General features: G+C 37.7%; 1 protein-coding gene across 8 annotated transcripts in view; it reads left to right on the top strand.

The window, feature by feature from the left end:
- SPICE1 (spindle and centriole associated protein 1) overlaps positions 1-19,918 on the top strand; it is a 68,834-nt gene extending 48,916 nt beyond the window's left edge. For 4 of the 8 annotated variants that reach the window (XM_008266934.5, XM_002716697.6, XM_089331658.1 and 1 more), the window contains 7 exons: positions 933-1,080; positions 2,357-2,581; positions 9,635-10,119; positions 12,516-12,699; positions 15,631-15,733; positions 16,699-16,786; positions 18,815-19,918. In XM_008266934.5, the coding sequence (XP_008265156.2) occupies positions 933-1,080; positions 2,357-2,581; positions 9,635-10,119; positions 12,516-12,699; positions 15,631-15,733; positions 16,699-16,786; positions 18,815-18,868 (1,287 nt within the window). In that variant the 3' untranslated portion in view covers positions 18,869-19,918. Of the gene's footprint in view, positions 1-932; positions 1,081-2,356; positions 2,582-9,634; positions 10,120-12,515; positions 12,700-15,630; positions 15,734-16,698; positions 16,787-18,814 lie in introns of those variants that run through there. The other 4 variants (XM_089331654.1, XM_089331656.1, XM_089331657.1 and 1 more) reach the window with 4 other exon arrangements.
- The last annotated feature ends 912 nt before the right edge of the window (positions 19,919-20,830 follow it).

Here is a 20,830-nt window from a genome sequence, read left to right as displayed (position 1 = left end):
TTCAATACCTGGCTTCAACTTCTTGCTAATATGGATTTTGGGAAGCAACAGTGATGGCTCAAGGAATTGGTATCCTGCCCCCTATGTGAGAGAACTGCGTTGAGTTCCCAGCTACTGGATTTGTTCTTGGGTCCAGATCTGGCTGTTGCAGGCATTTGGGAAGTGAACTAGTGGGAACACAACCTCTCCCTGCCCTCTCCTCTCTTGATGTCTGTCTTAACATTTTAAAAAAGAAAAGAACACTCCTTCCTGGCACTTGCCATTTTCTGTGCTTCTAAGAACCATTTGTTTAAAGCAATACTTAAAGACATATACTGTCTGGTTGTAGTCAAACATGACACTTTCAGATGAGCTTCTTACATCTTTGATGTGGAAAAGATTAAGAACAAAACAAATTCACCTGAATTTCTTGGCAATTCAGTTGACTTGTAAATGTAGTGGTATTCCAAACAATGAACACATTCAATTATATGACAGACAATAAATCAGTGGGTATGGTATGTTTGAATGATCTTTTAAATAAAAGGACACTTTACATAATATATAAAATATAGGAAATGTATATATATATATACACACAAATTATTTACAGTATACATGTTTATTAGTCAATGCCTATGTAATATTCTGTTGAATTATCTCTGTATCTTGGTGTAGCTTGAAAGGTAATTGAAATCTACATGAAGAGGTTTTGTGAATTGAAAACCCTGTAAACAGTTAATTCTTACTGTTACAGCAGGATATTTTTTAATAGCCCATTATTAATCATGTCCTAATTGTGACCCTTTTGGAATATTTACAATCATGAATAACATTGTTTTGGAATTTCAGTGAAAGTCTCAAATTCACACATATCCTTTGTATGATTTGCTTTCTAAGTGAAGATTTGATTTATATGCTAATGGTATGATTTCAATTCTTTTCTTCTCTAGGCAAGACTTCAGCAGTACATGGTCACAACAGATGAGCAACTTATATCACTTACACATGCCATTAAGAGCTGTCCTGTGATAAACAGCAGCAGACAAGAAAGTCAGGTGCCAGAAGGGGGAGCCACGAGTAGAACTATGGACAGTCCAGGTGAATGTGATCTTATCCCAGAATCATGAAACTACTTAACGGTCTTGAGCACATATTGCCAAACTCTAAACTCCTAAACTTACATAGAGCTGCTGGCTGTTTAAACATATACTACAGTGGTTACTGCTTTTTAGGTGATATTGGTACTTGCTCTATGCCAGATTGTCTCCAAGCTTTACATGCATTATCACAGTTAATCCTTCTAACAGTCTTACGAGGTAGGTAGGTGTTATTATTATTCCCTATTATTTAGGTGAGGAAGCTGAATTTTAGAGAAGATTAGTAACTAGTAAAGTCACACAGGTAGAAAATAGTAGAACCAGTGAGACTTGAGTGCCAGCACTTTTAATCATGGTGCTCTCGAATTAGGAGAACAGATGGTTTTGGAAAGAAAAAAACTCAGAATTTTAGAAATTCATAACTTTTGTTCAGATGTCGTAATGTTCTGGAAACCTTTCTTTTCTTCATGTGCCATCATAGGCTATATGCTGAATAGGATATTTAGGTTTACTCATGTTTCTTTCTTTTAAACACTATTTTGATTAGGTGTCTATGTGGAAAGTATTTTGTGTATTTAGGACTGTTTTTGTAGGATGGCTGCTAAGAAGTGACTGACTAAAATTGAACTTGCATAAAGTAAACTCAATGGCCATGGCATTCTGTCTTCTGGTTGAGTCTTGCTGTGAATCTCAGTCGAGGAGTATGTCAGTGTTTTCTGAGTTAAGTTTCACGTGGAGAAAGCTTTTAGTTATGGGTGAGAAGGCCTGAGAATGAGTGTCTAGTAGGATTATTGTTAATTCTTACTAGTGCTGTTAAAGAAGAAATATTTATGTAGGTGAAGCCATCTTAGCATCTTTCTTAGTCTCAACTCTTGCAACCCTTTTAAAATAATATCAAAAGTGACTGTACTATGATAATGCATGGCCTGTGAAATTACCATGTTTTATAATGAGCCCTTGTGTATGGAGGTCAGTGTGTTAACATGCCCTATTTTTGCCATTTTGTTATTTGTCATGAGTATTAATGAAAAATTCAAGTGCCAGGTAAGATATTTTAGGAGTCCTTAAATGGCTTTCTCAAAAATAGCAACTTCTTCCCAGTGCTAGTTCCTTTGGGAGCCTTCCTGTGAATTACTGGCAAAAGAAGGTGTAGCCTAGAAAGTGAAGACTCCAGGGACCATGTGGATTTTGCACACTACTAAAATGCACTTAAGAATAAATATCTGAAATGTACCCAGATATGTGCCTTTTGTACTAATTCCTCTCATTTCCTTCAGGGGGTGCAGTTACAAATACTAATGTCTCTGTGCCATTGACATTCCGAGGGGAAGAAGTGGTTGAATTCCCACAGGAAGAGTTGCCTGTGAAGCTGTCTCAGGGGCCAAACCTCCCAGATAGTGGAAATCTGGCCAACAATTTCCCAGCACATATTTTTGAGCCAGCTGTGTTATTAACACCACCACGCCAGAAAAGCAATTCAGAATTCTCTCCTCTGCAGGATGGTAAGAAGGCTTTTTCTGGAGTTATATGGATCATTTTTCATCTTCATTTATGTAATATATTGTGTTTACTGTTACCTGAAAGAAGTGAAAAATACTTCGATTACTGCTCATCCATAATTAGGCTGAAGGAGGAATTTTCACGGTGGTTTATGTTATATATGTTATACCTAAGCTGAAGTGGGACCTTGAATTAATTTCATTGAATGTCTTTTCCATTAAGCACTGTGAATGTTAAACTCAGATCAAAAGTTCAAAGTCCTTAGCATTAAGCTCCAGAGGAAAGATAATCACTTGTCCTTGGGGTCCAAGAGTGAACAAAAGAATAAGAAACCAGAGGAGATTATACTCTCTAGAAAAGTGAAAGTTTGGCCAAGGAAAGATGAAGATTGTGACTTGGATGGATTTTGTGTCATGTATCATTGTCATATTAACTCCTTTCTCATCAAAAGTTTTTGTTCAGTCAGTTGAGGGAATTTTATATGAAAACTGTACAATTAAAATTAGATAGGTTACTTTTGCAACCCACATTTAAGAGTTTTTAATAAAAATTTTAACTTTTTTTGTTAAACCTTAGCTGAAAGATTGTTTAAATTCATTGGGAGAATTAAATTGCATTTCTCTATATTTACATTTTTCTGGAGCTATTGCCTTCATTTAGTGGTTTTTTTTTTTTTTTTTTTTTTTTTTTTTTTTTTTTTTTTGACAGGCAGAGTTAGACAGTGAGAGAGAGAGAGAGAGAGAAAGGTCTTCCTTTCCATTGGTTCACACCCCAAATGGTCGCTATGGCCGGAGCTAAGCCAATCCAAAGCCAGGAGCCAGGTGCTTCCTCCTGGTCTCCCATGTGGGTGCAGGGCCCAAGCACTTGGGCCATCCTCCACTGCCTTCCCGGGCCACAGCAGAGAGCTGGCCTGGAAGAGGAGCAACTGGGACAGAATCCGGTGCCCCAACAGGGGCTAGAACCCAGTGTGCCGGCGCCGCAGGTGGAGGATTAGCCTAGTGAGCCGTGGGTGCTGGCCTTCATTTAGTTTTTAAAAAGAGTGCTTCAGTCATAAAAACTTAGGAACCATTACTTTAAATTCTCCTACAAAGTTTTTTGAAAAATATTATTCGTCTGATGCCTGAATCTTTATTTCTTTAAAAAGATTGTTTATATTCTCATATTGGGGAACAGAATCACTGTCATTAGGATATACAAATTTTGTCAGATTTTCTGCACTTTCATATATGTTTCCAGTAAAGGACATATATAGGCCATAAGAGGTTAAAAGAATATTACAAATACTTGCTGTTATAAAATTTGTGTCAGTATTTATGTAGCATGTGTCATGTCAGTGTAGTAGAGGTTGAAAGTCAGAAATGCCAGTGTCTTGGCCTAGGTGTTGTTGACTGGCTGTGAGGCATGGGCTGAGACAGCTTTCCTGTCTGGAACATTAGAGGATTTTCTTTATCTTTAATGCCCTTTCCAGCTCTATAATCCTATGATTTGATATTTCCTCTTCGGAGGACTGAAGAGTATTAACAGCTCTGGCCTAGATTAAGGAAATAAATTTCATTTCTGATTTCTGTTCAGTTTAGGCTTTTTTACTCCTTAAGGTAATTGTTCAAATGTTTTTATGTTGGTAGGCTTGTGTAATGATCTCTTTTAGATTTTTTTAGATGGTAAAATAACTTAAAGTTCTTTTACTCTGTAAATATACTAGAAGATCATTAAAGTAAGTTTTCAAAGACTGCTATATACAATGTATGTTAGCATTTTGAGGTTCTGCACTGGAAACAGTAACATGGCTTATTTCTTGTATAATGTGCAGATAGAGCTGCCTTTGAATACGTATTCTGAATTGAGGGCTTTTATTATATTTTTAAAACACTGGATTCTGAATACCTACATGTAAAGAATTGCTCTTAGTTAAACTAAATTTGCAGATGAAAGTGGGCCCTTCATCAGCATTCAGTTATCCTTTAGGATAGCTTTGTCCCAGAGAATGATGACAGTATTCTCTATCTGCCCCATCCAGTACGGTTCATGGGGCTGTTGAACACCTAATTAGTGGCTTGTGTAACTGGGGAACTGAATTTTAAATTTTATTTAATTCTAATTAATTTGAATTTGTATAGCCAAAAATGGCTAGAGTTTGCCATATTAGATAATATTGCTCTACAATTTCCCATGATATTTTCCTCTAGCTATTACTTTATTTCTGCTTTCCTTTATAGCCATGCTTCTTGAAAGAGTAGTAAATAAGTATATTGTTTTTACTTTCTTATCTCCCATTCATTATTTTAAAGTGTTAATTCTAATTCATATTTGCACATAATTGAAAAAAAGTACATGCAAGGATCTCCTTCTGTCCTGCTGGTAGGCCTACCCCCAAAGGCAATCACTTTTATCTCAATTTGATATTTGTTTGCCTGGTAGTTGTCTCTATAATTAATAAAACATTTTTGGTGTGGTGGGGCATTTGGCATAGCAGTTAAAAATGCCTCTTGGGATGCCTGTATCCCATATCAGAGCCTGGGATGGAGTCCTGGCTCTGCTTCCAATCCAGCTTCTTGCTGATGTGCACCCGGAAAGGCAGCAGATGAAGACCCAAGTAGTTGTGTTCCTGATACCCATGTGAGAGACCCTCAGGGAGTTGTAGCCTCCTGGCCAGAGATGGAGGTTCTCTCTTCCTTCTTCTTTCCCTCTCCCTCTCCTACCTTCCCCCCTCCTCCTCTCTCTCTCTGTCTCTCTCTTTTTCTCTTTCTTTCTCCCTTCCTCTCTGCATCTCTTCCTTTCAAAGAAATAAATAATAAGTCATTCTTTAAAAAGTTTTTTTACATCTTTTTTTGAGAATCAGCTTTACATAGTACTACAGAATCTCCCCTATGAAAAAGTATAATTTACATTAAGATTTAACAATCGTTCTCTATTTAATATGGAAATTATATTTTTATTTTTAATTCCTCTATTTAACTTTCTAACCTTAAATATTTTCTCTTTAATCTTCAGTAACTTTAGGCAATATCTCTTGGCTTTCCACTATTTATGATGAGAATACAGCTCCCCTTCCCTTTTTCCTGTCTCCCCTGTTTCTCCCTTCAACTGTACCTTTCCTTCAACATTATTAACCTTGATTATATTAAAATTCTGTACTGTTACTGCAGTTTTATTTTCTATGTCTTATCTGTATGGATACTGGAAATTGAAAACAAATAACATTTACAGTTTCATTTTGAGTCCATTGTTACTGTCCATTTTGAGTCCTTGTGCCAAACAAAGAATGTTCTTACCATGAGCATAAAGGAGAATCTTTATTTCATCAATTGTTCACTATCCTTTAGTTTGTGTAATATGAGGGTACTGCAAAACGTTCATAGAAAATAGGAACTACAAGCTAAGTTTAGAGGCAAGTGTTTTCAGAGTGCCTGACTCCAGCTTCCTGCTAATGCAAACTCTGAGCAGTAGTTGTGATGGCTCTAGGTGTCAATTCCTGCCTCCCACAGGGGACACCTGGATTGAGTTCTTGGCTGCTAGCTTTGGCCCCATGGCTAATTGAGACATTTGTGGAGTATCCCATCAGGTAGAAGCTTTCTGTCTTGCTCCTTGTCTCTTAAAAAAATAAAATTTTAAAATATAAGGTTATTGTAGTACAAAAACATTTCAATATTCTTGAATAGTTTTTTTTTCATAATACACATTTTCTGTGAACTTTTTAAAGACCTTTATATTTATACTGTAACTATCTTGTTCTCTTTTTGGCTTACCTGGACTTTTTTTTTTTTTTTTTTAAGATTTAGTGCTTGATTTATTTGAAAGGCAGAGTTAGAGAGGGAGAGACAAAGAGAGTTCTAGTCCACCAGTTCACTCCCAAAGTGGCCATAACAGTTGGAGCTGGAGTGGCTGCAACAGCTGGAGCTGGGCTATGCCAGACCAAAGCCAGGAGCCTGATCTCTCATGGCAGTCCAAGCTCTAAGGCCAACCTCTACCACCCTCCTGGGCACATTATCAGAGAGTCAGATCAGAAGTGGAGCAGTGAGTACTCAACTCTGCACCCATATGGGATGCCAACCCACTATGCCACAACGCCGGCCCCACTTGGACATTCAAATTGCCTTTACCCTCTTGTTGACAAAAGAATAATATACTTTCACCATATCTTTAAGTCCTTTAATCACCCGAGTTCCTCCTAAGCATAGGTTTCAAAATTTTTTTTTGTGCTGAATAAGCTTATCTCTTAATTCAATTATTTATGAACTTTTGGAAGTACCCACATGCTATTTATGGGATGGTATTTGTTTTCATCCCAAAGTCACCTTCCCAAAAACCTTCAAAGCTTCTGCAGTCTTGACCAATACTTTCTGGGGGTGCTGCATATCCCTCATCCTGATACTTGCTTTGATTACTCTCCTAGGTTGGACAAGCTGCTTCCTTACTTTAATTTCTTCTTTTTATAGTATTTTCTTTGTTTTCTGAAAGAAATCATCACAGAGGGATGTGGAGGGTAAGCTTAGAAAGTTGTTGGAAATTTGAAAATGTTTTCATTTTTCTTTTATACTTGGTATATTATGTTGCTAGATAGAAAACTCTGGTCTGTAGTCCTGTTTATTTATTTGAAAGGCAGAGAGACAGACACAGAGAGATCTGTCATCTGTTGGTTCACTCTGCAAGTGCCTGTCACAGCCAGGCTGAGCAAGGCTGAAGCTATGAGGCAGGAACTCAGTCTGACTCTCCCAGGTAGATGACAGGAACTCAAGTACTTGAACCTTACCTGCAGCCTCACAGGGTGTAGCAGGAAGCTGGAATTGTGAGCAGACCCAGGGCTTTAACCCAGGCACACTGATACGGTATGTGTACCTCTCAGTTGGTGTTTTAACTGTTAGATCTAATGCCCATTTCTCAAGAAATGTTTATTCTCTTCCCAGATCATTGTCTGTTGATGTGAGATCATTTAATTTTTAATTCCTTGCTCTTATTGAAAGGGGACAACATAATTACATGCTCCAGTATGTAGTTTTGAACTAGAAGCTTCCCTTTTCCCAGTTCATTCCCAATATAAGTCATTCCATCTAAATCACTCCTGCTAAGGTCTCCAGTGACATCCATGTCACTTGATCTAGTGTACACTTTTCTCTTCTTATATTCTAGATCTTACAGTAATTTTATATACTACTAACCACTCTCTTTGTATTTTCTAGATACCATGTTTTATATTTTTGTTACCTTTCTGACTTCTTCATTTCAATCTACTTTGCTAAACTTCTGTCCTTTACCTGACTCTAAGTGTTCAGCTCCTCGTGTCTTGTTACTGGTTGCTTTTCTTACTCTGTTCATTATCTGTCTAGATAATGTTACTTATTCTCACAGTGTCTAATACCTTCTTTCTTTTTTTAAGATTTATTTCTTTATTTGAAAGGCAGAGTACAGAGAGACAGAAGCAGAGAGAGAGAGAGAGGTCAAGAGAGAGAGAGAGAGAGAGGTCTTCTATCCACTGGTTCACTCTCCAGATGGCCACAATAGCCAGAGATGAGCTGATCAGGGACCAGGAGCTACCTCCGGGTTGCAGGTGCAGGGGCCCAAGGACTTGGGCCATCTTCCACTGCCTTCCTAGGCCACAGAAGAGATCTGGATCAGAAGTGGACCAGCCAGGACTTGAAACAGCGCCCATATGGGATGCTGGCACTGCAGGCAGTGGCTTTACTCACTACGGCACAGCACTGGCCCCCTAATACCTTCTTATATGCCAGCAGTTACTAATTTTACATCATAGTCTGGATGTTTCTCTTGAGTTTTCAAGACACTGATCTATCTCTTTGGAACTTAGCATGATCAAAACCAAATTCTTGGTAACCTCCTCTCCCTCAAATCTGTCCTTCCTATCTTTCTGTCTCAATAGGTAGTGTCACTGTACAATCAGATGCTGTCTTCATCTGTGTGTTTCTCTGACTGTTGACTTCCAGTTCATTACTCTAAGTTCTATTGCCAAAATATTTCACAAATTTATTTACTTCTGTCTTTATTGTTGACATACTTTAGCAAAGCCACCATTGTCTTCTAAATATTCACAATTGGTTTCTGGACTCCCTATTTCCATTTCTGCCACCTTCCAACTGTCCACATCATTTAAAAAATGTAATTTGAACCATTGCTTGACTTTCTATAGGTTTTCATTGACCTTAGATTAAACTATAAAATTCCTAGTATGATCTAAAAGGCTCTACCAGAAGTGGCGCCTGCACATCTCTCCAGTCTCACATTTTTCCAGTTCTTCCTTTGTTGCTATGATACAGCTATACTGGCCTCTTTCTTTGCTGTTTTCTAGTTTTGAGCCTTCACATCTGTTGTTCTGTCTGCCTGAAATGTCCTTTGCTCTATTTTCTGCTACATATGCAAAATTTTTACCGCCTCAGAGAGATGCCTTTCCTGACTATTCTGTTTTATTTGGTTACCTACACTCTTTCTCATCTCCCCAAGATTGCCATATATGAGTTAATGTGTATATTAAAATGTGAATGTGGTAGACGGCTTTTCACAGGGATACTGACAAATGTTTTAAGGAATATAGACAATTTCTTTTTTTAAAAAAAAAGGTTTATTTATTTTATTTGAAAGTCAGAGTTACACAGAGAGAAGGAGAGGCAGAGAGGGGGAGAGAGAGGTCTTCAATCCGCTGGTTCACTCCCCAATTGGCTGCAATGGCCAGAGCTGCACTGATCCGAAGCCAGGAGCCAGGAACTTCTTCCAGGTCTCCCATGTGGATGCAGGGGCCCAAGGACTTGGGCCATCTTCTACTGGTTTACCAGACCACAGCAGAGAGCTGGATTGGAAGTGGAACAGCCGGGACTCAAACCGGCGCCATATGGGATGCTGGCACTGCAGGTGGCGGCTTCACCTGCTATGCCACAGTGCTGACCCCATAGAAAATTTTTGTACTTGATTATTAGGGGTGGCATTGATGGTATATTCTCTGAGGAAAGTAATTTAGATGTTCAGAAGCCAGATCCTTCTACTGAAATACTTTGCCTCCTTGATGGGCAAATGAGATTACTGTATTACTTTTAAATTCTTATCTGCAGTGTTGAGGAGGACTGTTCAAACTCGTCCTGCTCCACGAATTCCCCCAACTGTGGAAATAGTTGAGAAAGAACAAAATTGGGAAAAGAAGACCTTACCTGTTGATACAGACATTCAGAATTCAAGCGAAGAGAGTCGTCTCTTCACTCAGAGGTGGAGAGTCTCTCACATGGGAGAAGATTTGGAGAACAAAACTCAAGTTCCTTTCGTTAACCTCTCACAGCACCTCTGCAGTTCCCATTCCAACTCTGAGCAATTGAGAAACCCCACGTTCTCTGAAGAGTCCCCAGTACTGGGAGATGGGCAACAGCTTAGAACAAATGAGACATTAATACAAAGAAAAGACATAGCAGCACGAATTGCTGAGTTGACACTGCAGAATTCAGCTATCAAGGCACATCTGAATAATATCACTGGATCAGGGGGAGAGCAAGGGGATGGACTCCGGACATTGAACAATCAGGAAAGTGCCAGCGACGTGACTGCTGTGAGTACCCCTTAGTGATTGACTAGGAACATACAGAAATTTAAACAGGAATTTGACCTTGGGTGGGCCTCTCAAGGGGCTTCTTTTCAGAATTGGTTCTGTATAATTTTGAGGCTACCACCAGAAAGCTTATGCTTTGACATATCCTCATCACAAAATAGGGAGAAAATTATTTAGCAGTTTATATTGCAGATGCAATAAAAGGCAATATAAAAGTAAGAATGTATGGATGAGGAAAATAGTATAAAAAGTAAAATGTATAGGAAAGTTAAGGTTAAGCTTTAAGGATAAAATGTATAGAATTAATACAACTTGGAATGTTTGCCACACAATCATATTTTAACTCAAAGTGGCTCATAAAATAATGCCCTCAACTCATAAGCAGTGAATATGTTAGGACCTAGAGTGCATTTTCCTATAGAAATCATGCTTTAAGGGATTATTAAAGTCATATTTAAATGTGTACATTGAGCATCTGGGAGTCTTGCCAAAATGTGGTTTCTAACTGAGTGCTTCTGGGGTAAGGCATACACGTGTCTAATAAGTTCCCAAATGATGCCAATGCTGCTGGCCCATGGATGACACTTTGAAGAGCAAAGGTTTACATGTTACAATGCAGGAATTTTTTAAGTTAAATAACCTTTGTGGTATAATCTGGTAATTTACACCTTCATTTAATTGTTTTTGGGGTAGAAAAGAAATTCTCAGTTCCAAGCATGAGATGGAGGTTGGGAATTGATTACACACCTTGTGTTGATCTCAGTGATGGAAGACACTTCCTTTTATCCCAAATTGGGGCAAGGAGGCTTCTTTCAGGGCTCTACTGGGGACAGGATAGTGTTTTAGCAGTGGGAAGGAACTGGGCAGCCTCCCTATGCATCCTGCAGTGGCTGCATTTATAAGAGCTTTATCACCAGTGGGTTAGGCTTTTGGTGAGGAAAGTTAGAGGGTGGTAGAGGTTGGGCCTACCTCTGTCTGCACTGGTTCACAAGGAAGGAAGACAACAATAAGTCACAGAAATAGAAGTCAAAAGGGACTGACAGAGAGGAGTCCAAGAATAGGCAGGCTCTGTTGGTACAGATGCATGTAGGTATGAATTGCTTCAATTTTGAGTTACTGGGAGACATTTATAGGTTTGCAGAGTTTTGAAGATTGTTTATAACAGACAACTTTTGATTTTACAAAGAAAATACTTAGATATTGAACTTTCTTTCCTTTCCAATTTGTATAGAGATCATACTAGAAAGGACTATATAATACTGCTGCCCATACTGTCCCCTTTTTTTATAATTGGAATTACAAAATTATCATTAATTCACATTGTTTTACCTATCTTTTTTTTTTTTAAAGATTTATTTTCTTTATTTGAAAGGAGAGTTACAGAGAGAGGTAGAGACAGAGAGAGAGGTCTTCCATCCACTGGTTCACTCCACAGATGGCTGTGATGGCCAGAACTGCTCCGATCCAAAGCCAGGAGCTTCTTCCAGGCCTCCCATGTGTGTGCAGGGGCCCAAGGACTTGGGTCATCTTCTACTGCTATCCCAGGCCATAGCAGAGAGCTGGATTGGAAGAGGGCAGCCAGGACTAAAACCGGCGTCCATATGGGATCCGGCGCTTCAGGCCAGGGTGTTAACCTGCTGTGCCACAGCGCTGGCCCCTTACCTATCTTTTTTTTAAGCTGATGGGCATACACTACAAATTTATGATTTCTATTAGGAATTGTTTTTTTCCCAAAGTGACAGATGTATTTAACAAAATAAAATAGTTAGGAATGATTTAAATACATTTCTCTTTGCATTTTCAAGTTATACTTATGTTACATTCCTGGAGTGACTGTTTTTTTTAATTCTGCTTATGTTCCTTTCCAATCAATGCCTATTATTGAATCAGATATTTTAGGCCATGGTCAGAAAGAATGACAAGGTTCCCAGGATCTTTGCCAAATAACTCACAGTGAATGTTTGAAGATTATCATCATAGGAGCATCTGTTTGAAATACAGAAGATCCTGTTTTGTAACCTGTGCAGCCCCAGTTCTGTTATCAGAAGGTGTATGACATTTAGCATTTTACTTTAGAGACCAACTGGGAGTATTCTCTTTACTGGTGTGATCTTTTATGCAGCTCAGCAAATGCTAAGAGATGCAGAAAAACATACTCCAACAGACTATGGCCCAGACAAAGGAATTGGAGGACAAATATGGCCCCAAGTTTAGAATGATTAATATCCTTTCTATAATCCTAATTTTTAGGTAAACAATTTGTAAAGTCTGTTTGCCCATTCATGTTCGTATAGCAAGGAATGTGGATACTAACTTGCTAGTACTTGGTAGAAATGTCAAATTTGTATAGGTTTTTTTCAATATTGAATTCATACCCTTTATTTTTCCTCCCAAAGTCTTTTCCAGTAGCACAGTCTCTGATACCAGGTAGCATGGAAGAACGAATTGCTGAATTGAATCGACAGAGTATGGAAGCCCGTGCAAAACTACTGCAGTTGATAGAGCAACAGAAGCTTGTTGGTTTGACTCTTTCCTCTCCAACAGTGTCACCTGTTCAGTCACCTCTGAGAGCATGGACTGGTTGGTCACGAATTTGTGGCTTAAAAAGTAGAAATATAGGGGAGAGTGTTTAGGGGTTCAGATGCCCATATTCCATATCGGAGTACCTGAGTTTGATACATGGCTCTCCTGACTTCCTGTTGAGGTGGACTCTGGGAAGCCGTGGTCATGGCCACCCACATTGGAGACCTGGATTGAGTTCCCAGCTCTCAGCTTCATCCTGGCCCAGGGTGGGGATCTCCCCTCCCCCCCACCTCTTGGTGAAAAAAAGCAACAACAAAATAAACCTAGAAATAGAAAAGTTTGCACTTTCTTGATTTGCCAGTTCATATTTAGCTAAAAGAATTCCAGTGCCTTCAATTTTACATAAAAAGAAACAGGCCTGTATTATAGAATAAGTGACAGAAATATGATTGGAAATCAAATCTCCTGATTCTTTCTATTCCATAGTACCTACAATTAATATTTGGTGTCTGAGTTCTTAAGTTACCCTACATCTAAATGAAATTCATTTCAGTGTATGATCCACTTAGGTATATGCTATAGCTAATTATAAAATATTAACATTGAAATGCTTAGTTAAAATTGTATGAGCAACAAATGGCAAGTTCTTATTCTGTTAAAGCAATAAAACACTTTTATCCATCAATTAAACTTTTTATTCTATGGTTATATTTAGAAATAGGAAAAGCTAGAGATGATTCTAAATTATAGAATAGTAACTGCGAGATTTGTCACAGTATTCATATTTAGAAAGATGCTAATGAAATGAAGAAGATTTTATATTGCTTTTAACCAGGAATTGAATCAAAATCCTTAAGGGATAGAACTATATGAAGAATGTAGAGAGACTTTTTTTAGCATAATGTAAGAGAAAGTTCTGATTGTCAGGAATAAAAAAATTTAAAAAAACGCATGAATAAGTGATGTATTCCTGGAGGAGTTTAAGCATTGATGTTTTAGAGGGACTTCATGGCCGATGGCTCATTAAAATGAGTTACCTTTAAGGCATTTGCAAGTAAGATTTTTTTCCTCAGTTAGAAATTACTTTCTTTTTGAAATTTGGCCTAGAGGGCAGAATCTGGGAAATTTCTGGAAAATTATGGGCAATGCATTTCACTTGGGTGAAATGTTTATTCTGTTTATTCCAGGCTTTCTCAAAGGACAGCTTTGTCTTCTTCATAGTCACAGAGTCTACAGAAGACTTGTAATTAGAATAAATAAATCTTTCACATGTGGATAAACACCTAATGTGTACAGTCTTTAATATGCCACATTCCAGGTGGGGAGGAGGCAACAAATAAATACATGAGATAATGTCAGCGCTGAGTGCAATGAAGAAACAACAGATCACACATTACGAATAATTTTGTGATTAATGTGGCATTTGGCACAGGTGTTTGGTGTAGTAGTTAAGATGCAACTTGGGACACCTGAATCTCATATTGGAGTGAGTGGATTGGAGTTAAGCTCTACTGCCAGTTCTGTCTTCCTGCTAATGTGCATCCTGGGAGGCAGCAGGTGATGGCTTAACTAGTTGGGTCCTGCTGCCCATGTGACAGATTTGAGTTGAATTCCTGACTCCTAGCTTTGGCCTGACTCAGCTGCAGGCAGTTGGTTAGTGGATAGTAGATGGGAGTTCAGTGTGTCTCTGTTTCTTTGCCTTCAAAAAAAAAAGAAAAAAGATATCTTCATTCTCAGTAGTTCTGTAAGGTTAAAAAATGCTTTTACATATTTCTAATGACTCATTTAGAATTCAATACCCTGCGAGTAGACAGGGCTGATTTATACCTACTTGATAAACAAACAGGCATACAGGCATAAAGGGGCTACTGATTTGTCTGAAGTTCCAAAGTATATTCTAGATTTGCAACTGGTTATTTATATTTCTAAGGTATTCTCTCTATAAATACAATTCTTGTTTTCATAGGCACCTCTGTAGCCTATATTGATAAAAACAAAACAAATGATGTGCCATGGAAGAATTTTTGTTTTCTAGGGTAACTGAAAAATTTAGTTTTGTAAAATTAAATATAAGGTCTCATTACCTTTTTAACCCTGGAAATCACTGTGATTTGGAAATCAGTAGTGATTTGTAGGCACCTCTCTGATACTGCCTGGGATAGACATAAAGTTTTTTCACTAGCAAATACCTAGTAAATATTTGTTGATTAACTTCATATTCTGAAATATTGAAAATGTATATAATTTAGACTTGCGGTTGGCCATGTGAGCTCTTCAGGCAACTTTCTACTCCTGCTTTAATGTCAGCAGTAATAGTAATAATGTAAATAGATTTAAAAGATTTGAAATTTAACTGCATATCAGAAAATTTCCTTTTTTGGGGAAAATTGTAGATAAGCTGGTTTTGACAGAGAGACCATGTTCTTAAGGCTAGCTCTTAATTTCTGTTTTTCACTTACATATCTGATATTATACCACTTTTTGAATATTCTGGCACTCTGTGTACTGGCATGCTACCAAATTATCACTAGTAACTAAAATTTCTCATCTCACAGCTAATGCTTTTAAAAATGTTTTTATTTGAAAGTCAGACGAAGAAACAGATTATTATCTCCTATCTGTGGATACACTCCCCAAATGCCTGTGACAGTGGGGCTTGGCAAGGCCAAAGCAGGGAGCCAGGAACTCAATTCAGGTCTCCCATATAGGTGACAGGGACCAAAGTTGTTGAACTGTCACCTGCTGCTTCCTGGAATTAGGAAAGGAGCTGAGACTTGAACCCATCTTATATGAGAGGTGGGTGTCTTAACTGTTATGCAAAATGCCTGCCTCCAATTCCTTTTTTTTAAAAATTCCTTCAAGAGTATCTGTAGGCCATAATGATAAAAATATGGGAAGAACCCCCATACATGTCATGTGCAATTTACAGTAAAATGGAGCAAAATTTTAATTTTATCCATGAAACTAATATTTACTTTGATATTTTAGAAGGTGCAAAGAGGACCATTGAGATATCTATTCCAGGAGCAGATGGCCCAGAAAGCTCAAAATGCAGTACTGTCTCGCCTGTCACTGGGACAAACACAAGGAGGTAGAGTTACTGTGTGGGTAGTTACTTACAAAAGAGAAATCAAGAATTTAGGATGTGTTTTATTTTCTTTGTGCATAGTATCTGACTTAGATTCCAACAGAGTCAGTCTGGTAGAGAAAATAAAATAGTCGGCCAGGAAATTTTGGGGAAAAAGGAAGAGGAGTGAGGAACAAGCCTTAACCAAGTAGAAAATCGTGAGTTAGCTACTGAAACCAGTGGGATAATAAGTATGTGGAGTACTTATAAATTACAGAATTAGGAGGTAATATATGATGGGGTGAATAAATTGAACGGTAGTATTTTCTTTCTTTACAATAAGTGAAAATTAAGCTCATAGAGCAGAGGTGTGTCACATGGTAGGTAAATGGTGACACTAACAATATGTACTTGGCTCTTTTGTTTCCACTCTGCTTCCTTACTACTGTACTGAGCTGCTGCAGGTCTTGTTACTCTTGTCCTGCCTTGAAATTCTTCCCCAACCCTGCACATTCATTTTTCCACTTTAATGTTGAAAACTTATCTGAATGATGATGTGGCGATGGCAAAATGATGTATCTGTATGATATATGTCAAAATCCATAGACTGCACAACACAAAAAGTGAATGCTAGCATAAACTCTGGACTTTAGTTAATAATAATGTATCACTATTGGGTCATCAGGTGTAACACATGTGGCCCACTAATGCAAGATCAGGTGTTGGTAATAGAAAACTGTGTACTTCACAGGTAGGGGGAGGGATTATTTGGGAACTCTGTACTTTCCAGTCTTTCTGTAGGCCTAAAATTGTTGTAAAAGATAAACTTCCTTCATTTTAAAAAGGATCTAAAAGTTCTTGAAAATAGGTGGCAAATAATTTACCTCATTTGGACCTAAGTTAGCCACTCAGTATTAAGAACTGTCAGTCTGCGTAATTTTTGAAAGTTAATGATATCTTGCTCACTCTCTTTTATTTCTCATAAATAGATCTTCAGGAGCTACTAGTAATGCTTGTTCTCCATTAAATGCCACTTCAGGAAGTGGGCGATTCACACCTCTTAATCCAAGATCAAAGGTACATGATAAAATGTGTGTGTAGGGATCAGGAGGGTGAGGGTGGAAGGTGGCTGATTACTGACTTGTATTCTTAATTATTATTCCAGTTTTCCTAAAGATGATTTAAAATTCTCAGAAGAAAGGAAATATTAATTCACCCTCATTAGAAAAAACAGATAAGGCATATACTTTTTTTGGTTTTCTAGGGTAACTAAACAAACAAGCTGAAGTGTAGCAGGTCAACAGTCCTAGAAATTCCTGGGTGCAGGTAGTTTCCCAATAGTGTGGCAGGGCACACAAAATGTTTGATTGGGTTGTATGTATAATGGTGTTAAAGAAACTCCCAGAAGTCTGGGTCTGCTCACTTGATGTGTGGCAAGCAAATCACTAACACTGGAGTGGTAGAAGAAAGGAATTTATTTTGCAGTGAACAGAACAAAGAGTTAGGCAGTTGCCAGTCAATTCGCATCCTCCCTAAGGGGTTAAGAAGGGCAGTGAATATTACAGACTAAAGTTGGGTTTGAGCAGTATGTGATCAGCTCCCATGTGTGTCTGTCTGGTTCACAGTGCTTGTAGCCTGCCTTTACTCAGTGATAGGAAGCCAGCATATTCCTTTATGATGGCAGAGTGGGCTCCAGTCTGCCTGGGTTACATGAGTAGGTTGAGTATTACTTTGTTTCATCAGGCCTTGAAGTTTCTGTGAAGTCTATTTGGAGTATGTTAACTGTAGAGGTAGTAACTGAAGTTGGAGTCTTGCAATCTGGAGTTCTGTGGGCTGGCCTGACCCTGGTACCACCCCTTTAATATAGTGAGTTAATTTTTAGTAAGAAATGGACTTTAATTTTCACTATGAAATTAGAGGAACTGCAAGCCAAGGGAGGGAAACTGGGGCCTGATCAAAGGCATTAAATGGGATTGGGGCTCAGTTTCACTGAGATACTGGTTCCCCCAGTCCTTGCTGTGAGGAGGTGGGATAGCCAGAACATTGGATCCTGTCACTTTCCTTGTGATTTTATCACAGTATGGCTTATCTCAGTGTGCCTTTGGCTTGACAGGTCCTGACACAAAGGATAAGTAGATGCCTTATATATTCTTTATGCTTTGATTTGCTACAGGAATGAATAGAAGCAAAGCATTTTACAGTGTATCAAAAATGTTTGCAAAATACATTTTTCTGTATTGTTAATGCAGCAAAAATATAGTTCCTTTAAAATATAGTACCTTTAACAAAAATTACTTTTGTGGACTTTGATCTGGGGAGAATCTTTGCTATTCTTATTACTAACCAGTAGTTAGACCAAAAAGAAAGTCTTTTATAGCCCTAATTGTTTGATAGAATTAGGTATCCAGTTACTCATCACTAGATTTTTCCTTTGCTATTTCTTATATTCTAAAAAAACTTTAAAGTAAGCCATATTATATAATTTACGTTTATTTCCTGGGACTTAGTAGCATTTAACTTACTAAGGTAAACAATTTTGATTTATATGGAGCATTGAATTTATCATTTTTAAAAATATTAGACTCTTCGGGCCGGTGTTGTGGCACAGTGGGTAAAGCTGCTGCCTACAATGCTGGCATCCCCTATGGGTACTGGTTCATATCCTTGATGGTCTCCTTCTGATCCAGCTAATGGCCTAGGAAAAGCAGTGGAAGATTGCCCAAATGCTATCCACTTGGGAGACTTGGGTGAAGCTCCTGGCTCCTGGCTTCTACCTAGCTCAGCCATGGCTGTTGTAGCCACTTGGGGAATAAACCAGCAAATGGAAGTTTCTCTCTCTCTCTCTATGGAACTGTGACTTGTGAATTTCAAATAAATAAAACAAATCTTTAAAAAATATAGGGATTCTTCATAAGGGAATCTGTTGACAAGTTATTTAGTAATGTCTGTCAGAAAACAAACATTGCTGGTAGTATTTTAATTTCCAGTATCATTCAGTGACATAGGATGACTGTTGCATGTACTTGGTCTAAGTGATCTGTTAATCATGGGTGGTCTCCTTTTTCTGTTTACCTTCTAAATTGTTTCTGAATCTTTATTCAACAGATTGAGAAACAAAATGAAGAAGGCTGGTTTGCCCTTTCTACACATGTGTCATAAGTGAAGTGGAGTTTTACCAAATGTGTTGTAATTTGTTCTTGACTTTTACTCCCCTCTCCCTGTTCCTGCTTTATAAAGCTTTTACATTCTTTTGGATAAAACCTACCAAAAACCTGTGAATTAGTGCTGATGAAGCAGACCCCAAAAAAGCAATTATTTTAATTTTTTTACCTTTATAGTAAGCAAACAACCTATAATTCCTTGTGAATAAAAGTTTTTACTATAGGAAAATGAAAGTTTTAATATGCTAATAATTTCTTAAGTATTTTAAGTGTTTTGAGTAATGCATCTTTATGTTTAATTAGGGTTTGTTTTTTTTTTTACTAATGTATCTTAAATGTTGATCTGTTTCATTTCCCTTACCTCTGAAGAACTAAGTTGTTTTTGCATACAACTTAAAATAAAATGCTCATGTGTGATTGGAGTCAGGCATGCAGAAAAATGTCACATCCTCTTGTGGTTTCTTCTTTGTTGGGGAGTCACTGCTGTCCATCATTTTTTCCTTCAAGTGGAATGTACAGCTTTAAGAAATAGGCGTGGGGATATTTGTTTAAACAGCTAAGAGAGGTTGTATAAGTTTTGAGATTTTTAGGTGTTTTTAGTTTTTAAATGTGAAAATGTCATCGTTAATGGTAATGTATGTCAAATAAATAATGATCATAGAGCTCCAATGTCTAAATGCAGTAACATCAATTTAAGAGTGTAGTGTTTGAAGCGTAATTAATACAGAAACTTGTATCAGTTTTCTCAGGTTTTAAGAAGATTAATTTAGAGTAGGATTTCCTTCAAGGTACCTGTTTAGTTCTCAAGCATTTGTTTCTGTTGTCAGCCTGCTTTTTGAATGATCACAGTACGTTGGCTGTATGATGGGATTTTTCATGTGGTTGAGATCAGAGTGGAGTAGCATAACACCCTAAGACTACCTGGAGAACTTTTTCAGACAACACCTTCCTTGCCCTTGCCATGTAAATCACTGTCCCATACTTGCATTTAGGCCTCTTTATTATTTTGGTGGCAAAAATAAAATTATTTTTTTGTGTCATGATTTTATTTATGTGATATCTCTGTATTCATTTGTGTTATGGTGGAATCTTCCAACTATACTGCACTTTTTAACTTGTTATTTAATATATTGAACAGGAACGTTTTTCCTCCCCAAAATGTCATTACCTGCTTGATTTGTGAATTATTCTTTTGATACACATATTCCTTACTATTTTCCCAACTGGTTGATTCTTCATTTTTTTTTTCTTACATTCCTTTAAGTCTCAAACATCATGAATATCAACTTAGGGAACATTTAAAAAATACCAAATAACTACCTTAAAGGTGAACTTTTGGCAGAATATTTTTGAAAACTCCTCAGGTGATTATATTGTGCAGCGGGGTTGAAAACTATTGCAGGAAACCTTAACCACAAGCTCACTGGTGATCTGTGGAATTGGCATGTAAGTGTCCACCCTGTTATCGTTAGCTTATGTTGCTAAAATACAAAGGTAGACTGAAAAAAACTCCATGAACAACAGATGAAAATGTGGACTGAAACAAATGGTGACTGCAGAGGCCTAAGTCAGCCAAGATACTGTGACACCCCCTTTAATTAGTTGCCAGGTAACATGATCTTTCAAGAAACCTCATCATGAGCAATGAAACATCTGCTGTAATTCAAGAAGAAATGAGTTTTAATGTCAGGGCCGTGGTAGAAAAAGTGATCAGTGACCCCACTGATTGTCTTTCTGTGCATATAGATAATATCCAGTGTGGGAAGGAATGTGGGGATGTAATCAATAATCAAGTCTGTTATTAACAAGTGTTCTTCAATATGGCTGATGACCAGACATAAATCTGTATTTTTTTTTAATTTTTTATTTTTGACAGGCAGAGTTAGAGAGAGAGAGAGAGAGAGAAAGGTCTCCCTTTTTCGTTGGTTCACCCCCCCCAAGTGGCTGCACCCATCCGAAG

Source organism: Oryctolagus cuniculus, chromosome 4 (assembly GCF_051225735.1).
Source record: "Oryctolagus cuniculus isolate XC-2025 breed Fujian yellow rabbit chromosome 4, ASM5122573v1, whole genome shotgun sequence".
Taxonomy (NCBI): Eukaryota; Metazoa; Chordata; class Mammalia; order Lagomorpha; family Leporidae; genus Oryctolagus; species Oryctolagus cuniculus.
Note: the sequence above shows the minus strand (reverse complement) of the source record. Positions and strands in the feature narration are given on the sequence as shown.